Here is a 15,233-nt window from a genome sequence, read left to right on the forward strand (position 1 = left end):
GGGCGTACAGAGTAGAGCGATAGCTCGAAGACTTGTATTCATTGAACATTATAAGGAAGCGGCTAGCTCTGGGCAGGAATTTTCGTCCAAATTGAGTCCGGTCCTCGGTGTCGATGGCCTCTGGCGAGCCCATCGAAGAGTTCCCTCGCCAGTTCTTGCTAGTGACACTAACAAGTTAATTCTGGTTCATAAGAAGCATCGTCTAGCACGATTGGTTGTTATGGAGACGCACATTAAAAATGTGCATCTACCGGCGACATATCTGGTAGCAGCGCTTCGAACGAGATACTGGATCCAAGCGGACAAGCAACTTGCAGATTCTGTAATCCGCAGTTGTATTCCTTGTCAAAGGGTTAACAACAAGCCATTTGAGTATCCGTTTTCACGGACGCTCCCACGGTTTCGTACAACTCCGTCTACCCCGTTTCAGCACGTGGGCCTCGATTATGGTGGTCCACTGAATTATCGCCTAGATGATGGTAGCTGTATCGGCAAGGCTTATGTCTTGGTATACACCTGCCTCGTCACAAGGGCAACTCACCTCGAGTTAATTCCTGACGGGACGACGGAGATGTATCTGCTAGGATTGCGGAACGCATTCTCCAGACGGGGAGTGCCGGCCTCAATCTACTCAGATAATGCCCGTACTTTCACCCTCGGTGCAAAGATTATTTCGGATGACGTGAGGAATTATGTACCTAGTACATCCTTCACCACGTTTCTTGCCTATCATGAGATCAACTTCCGGTACATCACCCCTCTCGCACCGTGGCAGGGTGGCATTTATGAGAGGGTAGTGGGTATCGTGAAGCATCAATTGAGGAAAGAAATCGGCAAGCAACTGGAATCATTTTTTGTATTGACTCACGTGATAGTACGAGTTGAATCTATGCTAAACAGTCGACCCTTGACGCCCAATCCTCGTTCACTTGAAGATTTGCCTGCTCTTCGTCCCATGGATTTCTTACTCCCGACCGTTCTGATCGATCTTCCCTCGGAACGTGACGGATTGAATCCCGGCGATCAATTTGATCCATCTCGGAATCCCTCGATAACTGAGCGTCGCACCCTCGATCACCTCGCGGGTCTCGACGAAGTTTTGGAGAGATTATGGGATGTTTGGTCAGGAGCGTATCTGGCTTATCTGAAGGAGAACACCCATCCGGAGAAACGTACATCCACCTTAAAACCTCGTGTTGGACAGTTGGTGTTCATTTATACTGAGAAGTTCGCACGCCACAATTGGCCTCTAGGAGTAATTGAGACGTTAAAAAGCAGTCCCTCTGGAGAAATCCGTGCAGCGACTGTTAGATGCAAAGGTAAGATCTATGAGCGGCCAGTGAATCATCTGATTCCCCTCGAAGTCTCCCCCTCGGAAGACGATCCAGCTTTCGAGCCGGTCGAGAAATCTGTTGATCCTCGGGCCCCTCCGGATCCCCCTTGCATTGCTACGTTCCCGATTCATTCCAAAAGCCACAAGTCGAAGAACGGAGTAATAGGAAAGAAATCGCAGAAAGTTCCAGTTGAAGGAGTCAGCGAAGTGTTGGATAAAGCAGGTTCAAAGATTCCGGATGTAGGGCTTGGCCGTTCTGGCACTCCTACAGAAGGAATTGGACTAAAGTCTAATGGGACCGAGCCTCTCATCGATCCATTGCTTCCACTAGTTTCTGAATCTCAGCCACTAGGGGTTAGTATGGGGTCAGGAGCGGTTCCCCCATCTGTTAAAGGTCCGGACTTGGATGTTAGTCGTTCAGGCACCTCCAAAATTGGCAGCTCGGCTGCAGTTCCGTCTTCAGATGTTTGTCGTTCAGGCACATCTGGGGAGGGAGATGCACGAGAGTCGCTGGAATTGGATACTGGTCGGTCTGGCGCATCCAAAGGAAGGATTGGACTAAAGTCATCTGGTTCCGAGTACTTCCCCGATAGTGGTATCCCTCGAAAAGCTAATTCTTTAGCCTTTGATGGTACACCTCGATCCGGTAGTGCTCAGCCAGTCGAATCTGCCACGGACTTGGATGCTAGTCGTTCAGGCGCACCCAGGAATAGGATTGGACTAAAGTCATCTGGACCCGAGTATTTCTCGGCTACTCCAGTTGATACAGTTTCGGACGTGGATGTTGGTCGTTCAGGCACATCCTCTGGAAGGAGAGTATCTCCAGGACCGGTTTCTGATGCTTGTCGTTCAGACACATCAGAAGAAGGTTATACGAGAGAAATCCCGACATTGGTTGCTAGTCGATCAGGCGCATCCAAAGTTAGGAGAGCTCCTCCAGCACCGGATTCAGATGCTAGTCGTTCAGGCGCATCTGGAGAAGGCGCCACACGGAGAGTTCCTAGCTTGGATGTTAACCGCAACACATCTGTTAACGATTCTGAAAAGTTCTATTCTAATCCTAGAGCCACTCGACAACGCAAATTCGAGAATATGGATGACAGGGCGAAGTCATCAGGTTCCGCGATCTCTCATGGTGATATTGGACCCCAAGACACTGTTAATCAGAGTCCAGGTGTCAGTTATCCTATGATGTCTTCTCGTCCTGACGGCGTCGATCAAGCGAAAGCTCGTTTACCCAGTCACCGTGTCCGGCCTTACAACCCTCGCAAAGCGAAAGCCAAGCTTGCATGTTATGTGAACATAACGCAAGCAGCCGGGCCTCAGACCCCCCGGAGTGTTGACAGTCTCCTGGTCCCCGAATCAGGGTCCTGTCCCACTCCAAACTAAAATGTAATAATTGTTCTCTAAATTATTCTAATTTAGTTTACATTTATTTCATATTTTACTTTCTGTTATTTTCTCCCTTTTTCCCTGTTTCTTTAACTCCATTGGAAGCGGAAGTAATTCCCTTTCAATTCAAATCACCGCCATACTCGTTGTCTGCGTCTCCACTATCAAAGGCGCACGCTATTAACAACATCACTGGTCTCGCCGCGCCGACACACAGGAAACGAGTGCAACCGTAGCTGACCGACAACAACGACTTGGCCTAATCATAATTTATTCAGTCTAACTTTTTAGCTAATCTTTAGATTCTTTTGTTGAGATTTTCCCCCGTTTTATTGTAGATTTGTTGGAGAAGTTGTAGTCGAGCACTCGGCGAATCCCTCGGTTCTTCTCCTTTTAGGAGAATCACCGCGGGTATTCTTCTAGTCCTCTACGAACCTTTTCCCCTTTAACCCTATTTTCTGTAAAGGAGATAACCGGTATAGGTTTTTAATGCAGTCCCTCGTTGGACATGCTTTTTATCCTAATAAACCTGTTATCTATAAACACGCGTTATTCCTTACAAATGGGCGCCTTCTAATACCTCTGAACCACCTAAAAAGAAGGTATAATTGCGAGAACATGTACATCTCACTCGGCTCTTACCGGCGGCCTTCTGTCCCCCTCTCGAGAGATAGAAGAGATGGCCACAACACTATCTTGAAAGTTACAGGTTGTCGAAGTGAAAAGTTCCAAAATTTCGCTAATCTGAACTGAAATTACTTGGTGTCAGGGAGAAATGGTGTTCATTACATGTAATTTTCAAGATAGTGTCCCTCAAAAAATGGTCATTTACAAAAATTATGTACTATTTTTGCTCTGTCCTACCCATTCTAAATATGTTTCTTCTTTTGCCGTAATTTCCTGGCCAAATTTCTCAACAGACTACTCTTTTCAGTCTCCCAACTGATCTGACTTGTTTTTTTTTAGTTTTTATATTATTTTCTAAGCATAGACTCATGGAATTGTAGAATTTGCAAAACTAATCAAGATGAGAATTGCTCAAGTACTTTCCATGAATATTCTCAGATAATCTTTGTTCACTTTTGCTCCGATAACCTGATGTTATTTAATTCCACACTGAATGTATATAAATTCCTTCATAGTTTTTAAATTATCCAAATATCAAATGTCTATAGACCTTTGGGACAATATTTCACTTCTCCTCGTCATAGGTTGTTATGATGTACTAAATTCAAGCATATTTATCCGAAAGATTTCTGATTGGTAAGCATCAGACGCTTACATTCTGAACTGATCTTTCAATTTCAAATACAGACATGATAACAACTAGCATTGTTTACTCAAAAAACACATGTTCCTACTTGTAATTCATTTTACTTGAACACTTACCTGCACTGTGCGAAGAAAGTTGAGGAGCCTACGATCATCTCGAAAATAGCAGTGTTCAGTAGATAATATTGCATATCCTTCAGTAATGAAGATTTTGTGGTTTTCATGATGAAAAGGAGTAAGAGATTGGTTAATAAGGCTAGGGTGATGCTAATGGAATAATAAACGCTGATGAATAACTCAAGTTTCTTCTCAACCGCCACCATCCTGAAAGAAAACGTAATGAATGAATATTTTTTTAAAGTTCAGAGATAAAACAGAAGAAGAGAGATGAAAACACAAAACTAACTCAAAAATTTCACTAACAGTGTAATTAATAAGCTTCGTTGGGACTAGTTAATCTGAGAACAACATATTGCGTCACTAGATATTTCTGATATTTCAGAAAACGCAGAAAACGAGGATTGCGGAGAATAGAATGCAAATCTCATGTGGGAACCTTGCATTCAGAAACATATGAAAAAAGAACTTTTTGATGTCCGAAAATGTTCAGACAGAAAACTTCATTAGACTTGAAATGAACATCGAATCAACGTTTCGGGAACTAAATTAAAGTTGTCGAAAAAAAACTTTGAATTCGAATTGAAAAGATGCACAGAGTAAACTAACAGACTACCCATATGACACAACGTCATTCAGACTAATGAAAGTGACATCCGATTCAGAGAAAATTGAAATTAACTAGCCTTGTCACGCAAAACGTCTGACTTCAAACATCATCTATTTTTTGGATTTCTCTTAGGAAAACGTGGTAAGGTTATTCATTTTTTCATTTTGACTTATTTTCTATTTTCACCTGGAAGTTCCGGCAAACAAGGAAAGTTTTTGGAGACACGCCATTTGAACGACCTATAGACTTAGTCCTCGGTATTTTTGACTACGTGGAGTCCATTTCTGCAGTTGAAACCGGCTAGTTGTCTTAACGAGCCGCGTTATGAGCTCTCAAACTTTTCATACGGTTAAGCTTTTTTCTCGTGGAATTCCAAACCGACAAATAGTGGTCACAAAAGTCATAACTCGGCTTGCAGAGACATTTACACGGTTTTGACGAAATTTACTCTCCGTGGCCAAAGGTACCTATTGCCAAATTTAAAAATTATTTGAAAGCCGCGTCTTAAAAGACTTCCCTTGGAAGAATTTTTGAGAAAAATATGTGGATAAAACGTTTTTTGAACTTATTGAAAACTTTCTCGGGAAGTGTTTCTATAACTTTCTTGGTTCTTGCAATTATCTGACTACTCAGAAGCTAGACTTGCTGTAATTAGTTTATATAAACCTCTGGGGAAACTCAAAATATCAAGAACTCGATTTCGAATTCTTTAATCTTGTTCAGAAAATTAGTTTTAGGAAAAGTGAATTTGGAAATAATTTCTAGCAAGAGCAATTTACCATTAAAAAAGAAATTCTCATGGAAAACCAAAAAATTTCATATTTGCTACCTAATATCTCAAAATTCTTCCGAAATCCAACTGGGTGTCAGATTACATCGGATGGGAGGCATAGTGGAAAAAAAGCTACTACTAACAACTTTCGAGTGCACTCGGGTGTTCTATTGGTTCCAGATTCCGCAACTTTTGTCCCAAATACCAGGAAGTGATTCTCTGGAAGATGAAGACATCAAGCGTAAAATTTCTTTTATGTAATCCTAAAGATCAAACGTCTTACTAGAACACAAAATTTAGAGCCTGTCTGACAACTATGGCAGGTGAAAACTAGTGGCCTTTGTTTTGTGTTTTTTGTGCATAAGTTTTCTTTACATTTCAAATTTTTCAAGCTGAGTCACGGAAAAAATTGCGCACTCTAAAAATTTCCTGATTTTATCTTGAAAAAATGAGATTCTACCTCAATATTTATTATTTTCAATTAGCACAATGAAATTAAAAAAGTGATCAAAAGGAGACGGGAACATAAGTTGTTATGAAGAACCGAGGAAAAACCAGAACAGTCCGTTTAAGAGAAAAAAAGAGAATTAGATAAATAATGATAGGTTGAAAAGTGTTAATTTAAATAAACAAGAAGTCGAAAACAGTAATTGTAACGACTGACACAGAGATCGTTTTCTTTTGTTTTGACAAGAAATTCGATTGAAGACTAGAAGAAAAAAAAGAGAAAAAACGGGTGTAAGAAACGGAATGTGAATTGGGAATGGGAGAATGCATGTTTAAATTTTTGGCAATTAGAGTTGGGTGCTGCAAAATATAATTGTCTTCTACAATACACTCAGAAAAACGAAGACAAGTGAATAGAAAGAGTTTTAGAGTGAGTTTCGTAATAATACTGATTGGTTTTTTTGGTTGAAATCTTGTAATCAAGTAATCAACCATGTACAATTAAAGCTGACACCAAAGCATGGGGGAGAATTGGAGGAAAAACAAAGGAAATGAAAATTACACAGAAACGTTATCAAAACGGAATCACCGCTATGTCTATAACACAAAAGTTGGATAGAAGGGATACTAGAGTGGTCAGTAATATGAAAAATTATACTTTATCGGCCTTGTTGAACATGGAAAACGCAAAACTACGTTGTGAGCCGGGCGAGTATTGATTCTTCGGAGCACTTGAGCTGTAATAGTTTTTCGTTACTATTGCAGACTTAAGAATAATTTTTAACTTACTAGGGCATGGAGTCAGTATGGAGTTATGGGACAAGACCGGTATCACTCGAAAGCTGAGAAAACGCTGATTCCGAAAGTATATTCAATTTTTGCCATCGAGACTTGGTATTTGGAAAAATAGGTAAATTCTCTATTTTTTCGAAATTTTGACCTTATGTTTCTCGAATACCAGGCTTGGGAGGCGAAAATTGAGTCTATATTTGAAATTAGCTTTTTTCAGCTTTCTAATATTATAAATCACATCTCATAACTCCAAACTGACACCATGACCTTCCTTACTAAATTAAAGTAAAAATAAGGAGAATAAATTACCCATTGTTTCTCTGAGCATATTCTGGATGATACGAATAGTCGGGAGCATTACTGTAACTGCCAGACGAGCTACTAGTTGGTGCATAACGGTTTGAGGCGGTTGACGAGGAAGCGGACACGGCAGTGGTGTTACGGCGATGAGGTGTTGGCGATTTGTATGAGTTAGCTGAATGGTTAGAATGATTTGTGAGTGGGTAGAGGAGGGATGGTGAAGCTCTAGTACTACAGTTGATTGGGTTCGACATGAAATCACCAATCGTGCCGAACAAACTACTTGTAGAAGTTCACAGTGTAAGTATTTTGCTTTAATAGTTATTTTTGCTGGATTTTCGGTTTTCGACCATAACGAGAACATAACAAATAGCAATTTTGAGTTGTTGGCGCAAATCAGAAGAAGCACAGTTGTGTTAAACTAACCACTATTTACTACAGAAGGTTAGATGAAAAATGGAAATCGTGTTTGTTACACAAAGAAATGAAAATTATAATACAAAAATTAGAAAAAAAGGAAAAAAGCGTGCAAAAAATGGAATTGAACTGGGAGCTACCAACAGCGGATAGAGCGGTGTGAGTTTACCTGTTGTCTCGTTTTGATTTCACGATGGAATTCCTGAATTGGTTTGGTTGGGATTAATGATTTGGATGAACTGTTATTATTAACACAGGGTTGATGAGAGATAAGCGATAGGAAAAGAGGAGTAGGTACTATTAAACCAAGAAATCAAAATGAAAAGTTACCTGTGCTACTTCCCACAGATCTCATAGAAGGTGACGGACCATATGCATCCGATGACGAGGCTGTGCTAGTCTCCGTTTTGTCCTGAAAATATATAATAAATCAATAAAATTGATAATAGTGTGCTTACCGCATGTCTAGCTATCATATTGATACTACTGGCGTTGCTCTCACTATCCGAGCACGCACTTCCTACACTTGAGTCGCTTAATCGTCGCGGCCGGACCATCAGGGATGCTTGTTGCTGTCGATCCGCTCTGAAAATTTCAAAAATAGATTTTTCACCCTTATTCTCATTTCTCGCATTTGTTACCTCTGCTGTGTGGAGTTTTGCAGAATAGCCGATAAATGCTCCACGAGTCTCTTGAACCGTCTTACTGGTCCTGCCAACAGTACAAACTGCACGACATACGTTGGTGTCTCTCCAGCAATTACAACTTGTTGAGGGGATGGGATAATGTCAACCTGCAGGTTCATAAGTTTTGTATCGGATATTATAATTTATGCAACTTACATTCATTTTGATACCACGACTGAAAACACTGCCTCCAACTGTTGGACCCCGTTTGTACTCCACTCGGAAGCAGTTCTGACCGACAACTGAGTGACTAAGCTCATGGATTTGTAAGAATGCTCTGATAAGCTCCGCCTTTATACTGTTCAACGTTTTCCCTTGAACTGGTACACAATGGGTGTCGTCTCGTTCCACACTCATACTGGAAGCCAGAGAGCCAAACCAGGATTTTTTCACGAGGCTGAAAATAAATTATTTTGATTTTTTGTTGAAATTTTTATCAAAAATAGTCAAAAATCCTTTGTACGCTTGAGTTTTATGATAGTTTAAAGAATAGTCAAAAATTTGACTCTTTTGCATAATAATCAAACAATTTAAAAACAATTCAAATTTCTATTTCAGATGCGTCTTATTAATTCTGATGTCACTCTTTCGATTGACAAGTACACATTTCGAAATAAATATCACGCTTTGTTCTATTTTTGTTTTCTCCTTGTACTTACTCTGTCGTGTCAATCATCTGGCTGTCCTCACTGTCACTCTCCGCCGTTCCGTTGGACATTTTCCTCCGATGGAATCTCGGAGTTCCCAAGAACGAATTCTTGATCGTGTTGAGTTTAGACCTCCATGGACCGCTAGTCGATCCGATACTTGTTTGACTGTTTCCTGCTATCAGACTATTTGTGGACGAGTTCGTCGAGTTCATTGTGCTACCAGACACAACAACACTCTCCGACATAACAGATGGCGGACTATATTTATGGGGCTGGAAAAAAAACTATTGAGTGGAACTACAAAGAGCTAAAAATATTACCACTGAAGAAGACGCCTCATTTTTACTACTGCTGCAACTAGCTTTATCTCCACGATCCTTGCTCTCCTTCCGTGAAGATCCCCGTCCACTGTCTCTACTCTCCCTTCGTTCTTGTTCCCTAGCTTCCCGAACATGTCGAGCAGCTTCGGCAAGTGTCTGTGGATCAACTGGTTGGGTGTAGTAGTGGTAGCTGTTGGTAGACCTGGAAAAAGAACAAGAAGGTTAAGTAATTACAGTTTTTCTGATAAAATGAAGCATACCTAGACGCCGATCTCCCTCTCTCCCTGTCCTCTCCAGCTCTCGCCGAGTAAGAACCACTTGAAGACGACCCAAATAGATCTCGTGTCGAACTTCTTGGAGATTCAGTCGGCGAGCCTCCGAGACTGGAATGTCTTCCTGATTTACTATTCCTCCCGTATGTTTTCCTCGGATTAATTGGACTTCCATCGGCAATACCTCCCATTGGTAGTCTTCCGGTTCTCGCCGTATCTGTTCTTTTCTTGGGAGGGTCATTATTCTGCGCGGCGCCTCGCAGCACTATTTCAGTATCATCTTCCTGAGCGGGACGACGTCGTTTTCTGTCGAGCAGCAGGAAGTACACCATTTTCTCCGTGTTGTGTCTGCAATATTATTATTATATATATATATATTTTTTTTTTTTGGTAATTGAAAACGATTTTTTCAACTCACTTCGGTGACAATAACTCGTTTATCAGTTTCTGTTTATCTTTGAAACACCCCAAACAGTTCATATGGCGAAGTACATCCGGATCAATCGAATCTTCGGCGGGGATAATATGAGTTTGCACTACTTGAGACATTGGAAGCTCCAATTCAGGATCCGCTTTTGTTGTTCCAGATACCCATGGATGTTTGAACACATCTGCCAGGGAGTACCGTTTCCCTGGGTCCACTTCTATCATAGCACGCAGTAAACTTTGAACATCAGCCGGCACAAAATGAGGGATATGGAACACTCCGCGTTTCACTTTTTCCAGAAGATTCCGAAGATTGTCGTCGTCAAACGGAAGAGCACCGACTAGCAACGCGTAGAGGATAACTCCACAACTCCACACGTCTGCTTTCCGACCGTCGTATTTTTCACCCTGAAAATTACTTCTACAATTGTATCTAGAGAAATAACATCTGTATCGGCAAAGAATGGTCCTTAGCTCAAAAAATAGTCCTTTGGTAATTGAATGGATTAGCAAAAGACTACTGAACAATCGTTGCTTAGCAAAAGGACCATTTTTTGAAGAAAAGACCATTCAATTCATGAAAGGAGCATTCAATTACCCAAAAGACCATTCTTTGAGGAAACGACCATTCTCTGATCTAGCGACCATTCTTTGCCGAAACAGCCGAAATTACCTACCCTAATAACCTCCGGACACGCATAATGCGGAGACCCACAACTTGTCTCCAGCATCGACCCTTCCACTTGTAAACTAGCCATTCCGAAATCAGCCACTTTGATGTTATTCCGCTCGTCCAGTAATAAGTTCTCAGGTTTTAAGTCTCGATGGCAGATGTTATGAGCGTGACAGAAATCGAGAGCCGATATGATTTGTCGGAAGAATTTGCGAGCTTCTTTTGACATCAACCTTCCTTTCCTCACCAGGTAGTCAAACAGTTCTCCACCACTCACATGTTCGAGAAGGAGGTATCTGAATTAGACAGTGTTCATGATCTCAAAATAGATTTTCTCACAAGTATTTTTTGTTTTCATAGACGTCATACAGATGGAGTACGTGAGGATGTTCGATCAGCTTCATAATGGCGATTTCTCGTTCAACCTGAAATTTTAGTGTTCCATTTATATTTTTTCGATCTCAGATTTTCATTTAATGTAAATTTTTATATTTTCTCATTTCTCTTATAATATATCTTCTTCATTTCATTTCCTCATCCACCCTATTTTTCCATCTTCCCACTCTTTCATGTCTGTTTATCTCATTCTAAATATTCCTCGTTCTTATTTTCTTCTTCAAGTTCTTAGGAAAAGAAGAGTCGAAGGGAAAAGGAAAAAAGTCGTGTCTAAAATGAAGAAGACAACTGAGAAGGACAGATGTAAAAACGGGAAAGACGAAGAGGAGGAGAAAGCGATTGGTTGAAAAATGACAGCATCCGTAAGACACACATTTGAGAACCCTGTGTGTGTTTCGTTCTTTTTTGCTCTTTTTTGTGTCGAGAGGAGCAAAAAAAAAAACGTTGCTTAGGGGTATGTGAGTATGTGCTCAGAGAGCCGGAAAGGGATTAGTGAGAGAATGAAAAGTGACAACTGATGATGTGGATGATGACGTGGAATCTTTTTGCAATACATGATGAGAACAGGAATTGAAATGGAAAAGAGTGTCATAGAAACGAGAAATAGAAAATTCAAAAGCAAAGATACTGTTTTACGTACAGAATCATTTGAATTTAGGTCATTGCTAAAAAATTGTGTAGAAAACAATAAAAGTCTCCTCCATTCGACAAAACTTGATTTTATACTAATTTTTGCCATTCGTTAAACAAAAAAATCTTTTCTAGTTTTTAAAAAAAAATTTCCATTTTCACAAACATTTTTTCATTCCCAAAAAGTCACATACCTTCTGTAGCACCGATTCGCTGAGTTTTTCCTTGTTGACTATCTTAATTGCAACCTTGCGGCCCGTAATGCAATGCGTTCCCGTTTTTACCAACCCTGAAATAAATTATCTCCTCTTTACTATCTTCATTTCTCAGTTAAGCTGTATTTACAGAAAAAAGATGCTCGAAAATTGGCACATAAATAAGAGCAAAGAGCTGACGCCTAGGCCCCTGGAGCCATAACAGTCATTTGCATATTCGAGAGCTCGTCCTTATTTTTCTTGTAGCAAAAGCTGAACCGGGTTAGGCCCCATGGGAGAATTAGAATTTGTGGAATTCGAATTACTGGTCAACAATTGACGATTTCGTAATTCTGGTTATTTGTAATTCTGATGACACACGTGTTAATTTCTAGAAAATTCTTTGAAAAAATAAAAACATACCAGTTTGACCTTTTCCAAGCGTTTTCTCAAGTTTGTATGGACCACAATATTGAGCTTGCGCTACAGGGCGCGTCGATACAATGTTTTCTGACATGATTTTCGAGTTCAGCTCATTATTCACAGCCGCCAGTTTGCTATTTATCTCTCCGAGCACTTCCTGAAAAATGATGCATTAGAATTTCGGAGTTTATTTGAAATTCGAAACAACTACAATCACGTTGTTTTACTCAGACAGTTGTTTTATATACTAGTAAAACGACATTGGTCAAAAATACAAAATAAACCAGAAACAAATTTCGTTACTACTAATGAACATTATCTGGTTACTGTATTTTATGAATAAGTGGTTTTTGAAGTTATGGATGTATGAGAAACATCTTGAAAAATTCTAAAAATGGAAAATAAACCTGAAACCCTGACAATACAAAAAAAAAATCGAAACATTTTCTGTGTCTCATTTCCAGGTTTTCTAGAAGTCAAGCGCCTATTCAACCGAGTTCGCCCAGAACCATGACACATACGGAGTGTCCACAATCGTTCAGATGAACAAAGTGGTCTTAAGCTTTTGATAGAAAAGAGAGCGCAACGCAAAAATGGTGGAAAGCCAAGGGGTGCTGGTGGCTCTTTGAAAAACAAAAGGCGGGAAAAAGAAAGAGCCTTCAGCAACACGCCCCATCTTCTTCCCCTTTTTTCTTGTTCCCCGCTGGTTTCCAACACTCTATTCCACTATGACCACCAATTTATTCTGTACTAGTTTTATTGCAACCGAAGCAGATAACTATCTTGATGGTGTCAAGAGAGCTTTTCTTCGTCTTTTTTTATTCAACCAGCTTCTTATCCCAATTGTTTTCTTGCGCGCTCAATTTAGTTTGAGCAGAGGAAGGGAAAGTTTGCTCCCCCCAGTAGGGGGTGTTTACAGTATGGGAGACAACAAGAGAAAATAAACTAAGAGTTATAATTATTGTTGATCGCAACATTATAATCATTATAAGATTTAAAGACTCACGAATATGTTAGTTGCAGGCTGAAATACTAAGAAGTGTAAAAAAACGAAAGAAATCAGAGCAGGTGTATTTTTCAGTTTACGAAACAAATGCTTTATTCATAAATTATTGGGATAAAAACTAAGTGTGATATTTGGACGGTTTCAGCTACAAGTATTTGAATAACTCGGTAGCCATATTTAAGCTTTTCGGCTTTTCGACTATTAGCACGAGACGCTTTTTCCAAGCGCGCTCTACCGAAACCAAAAAAAAATAGTGTGCAAACTTAAGAGATTCACAAGGGCATCATTGGAAAGCTGAGAAAGCGTTGGTTCTAAATACACACTCAGTTTTTGCGCTCGAGGTATAGTACTCGAAAAAAAGCGAGGTCAAAATGACTTGTTAATAGTCCAAACGTTGACCTCGTTTTTTTCGAATACCAGGCCTCGAGGCAGTCAGTTTTTCAATAATACAGGTCACGTTCCATATCTCCTCGGTCACTTGAAGTCCTTCCGTAGTCAGAGAAAAATACATTTTTCAGGAGCATTGCAGTGGAGCGCATTTGTAAAAACTGTGACGAGCTAATAGAGAATTAGAGAGTTGAAAACTACAACTGTCATGGCTTAGAGAACAATTTGAGAACAGATCTACTAGTTTAGATTTTGCCTCCGATTTTCGAACTTCCGACCCAAAAATATTAATTAAATAACGATCTCCCCCATCCCCACCGGCTTCCGAAACTCACACTCAAACTTCGAGATTCAGCCATATCAGGTTGTTAAAGTAAAAACCGAGTGTTCATAAAATAAAATCAATGCGCTGAAATCATACACCGTGTCCGAGCTATGTCTAACAACAAGGGAGAGAAAGAGAGCCGTCAACAACATAAACGTCTAAATGTCTTCTAATGATATCCTACATATGATAATTAGCACTTGGGTAAATGTTAGAAATGCTGCAGACTGCCCAAAAAATATGTCTGAGATTTTAGTTGGGGGATTTAACGGAAAAAGTTAGACCTTAGCTCTCATCTAACAAAAAAAAACAGAAACTGGTGAAACTAACCGAGCACCGACTCTGTGAGGGCTTTCTCACAAATTTCAGCATTGTCACAAAAGTTTTTGTGGTTAAGAATATAAATAATAGTGAAATAGTTTTTCGACCTCAAGTCAGGTTCTCCAGCTCACCGCACACAACCAAAAAAATAGACTGGGCAGGTTTTTAGAGGTTTTTAAAACAAAAGGAGCACGTCTAGGCCGCCCTTTTCGTAGTGCTTTTTCTTGACGACGATAACGGAGCACCTTCGACGGAGGTTGTCTCTCTCGTTCTCTCTAGTAGCGAATGTATGGAAAATTGCAGGTAGTCAGCACATGAATATATATGGAAACTGCGAATGGCGTGGCGACGGAGGATGACTGAATGAGCCACCTCGTCCTATTCATTTCTCTTCTACCAGCAATTATGTGTCGATTCTTCATTTTCTTCATTTTCTTCCTTTTCACACTAATGTATGGTGATGAATTTGTGTTGGAGTAAAAGAATTTTCATTTTATTGTTGCATTTTGTTTGTTGCCAGTATGTTTTGCGGTCAAAACGACACAAATGTCAATTTTTAATAAAATAAATGATTAATGTTTCATAAGACTCGAATGTTGCCAAGCGTACATTGAATTGTTTTAGAATTAGAAGAATGTTTAGCAGTAACTAAGCCTGGTAAGCATCCAAAAATTATAAAAAATAAAGGTGCCTAATGACCAATTTTAGAAACATGATACTAGGGATTTACCTTTTCTACATATTGGGTGTTCAGTAAACCTGATTTTTCAATTATTAAACAATTTTTGTTAAGTTGCGATATTTGAAGTTTCTGAGTTGATTTTTGTGACTATGTGATTAGAATGTCTAGGACTGATTGAAAAGTTAATCATGTCAGTTTTTGTTGAAATAAAACCCGGCAAACTGATGGTTTATGATTAACAAATTCCAAAAAAACTAAACACTTTTTTATAACTCAGAGAATGTCATAGTACGTTCATGTTCTCATTCACAACAAAAATCTGTTCATAGGTACTTTCGACTACGGGGTGTCCATTTTTGCCATCAAAACCGGCTAAATGTCTCTGTGAGC

The 15,233-nt window shown here is 39.8% G+C and overlaps 1 protein-coding gene across 1 annotated transcript; it reads right to left on the minus strand.

The window, feature by feature from the left end:
* Positions 1 to 6,595: 6,595 nt before the first annotated feature.
* On the minus strand, positions 6,596 to 13,874 carry GCK72_025720 (uncharacterized protein; the record flags this gene model as incomplete). Its single annotated transcript, XM_053736457.1, has 15 exons — positions 6,596 to 6,680; positions 7,045 to 7,210; positions 7,783 to 7,864; positions 7,911 to 8,037; positions 8,094 to 8,245; positions 8,295 to 8,535; positions 8,798 to 9,060; positions 9,109 to 9,310; positions 9,369 to 9,728; positions 9,799 to 10,214; positions 10,484 to 10,775; positions 10,819 to 10,904; positions 11,700 to 11,794; positions 12,123 to 12,279; positions 13,851 to 13,874. 15 exons carry the CDS (start codon positions 13,872 to 13,874, stop codon positions 6,596 to 6,598), a joined length of 2,748 nt encoding a protein of 915 aa, XP_053580023.1.
* Positions 13,875 to 15,233: the final 1,359 nt, after the last annotated feature.

Source organism: Caenorhabditis remanei, chromosome X (genome assembly GCF_010183535.1).
Source record: "Caenorhabditis remanei strain PX506 chromosome X, whole genome shotgun sequence".
NCBI lineage: Eukaryota > Metazoa > Nematoda > Chromadorea > Rhabditida > Rhabditidae > Caenorhabditis > Caenorhabditis remanei.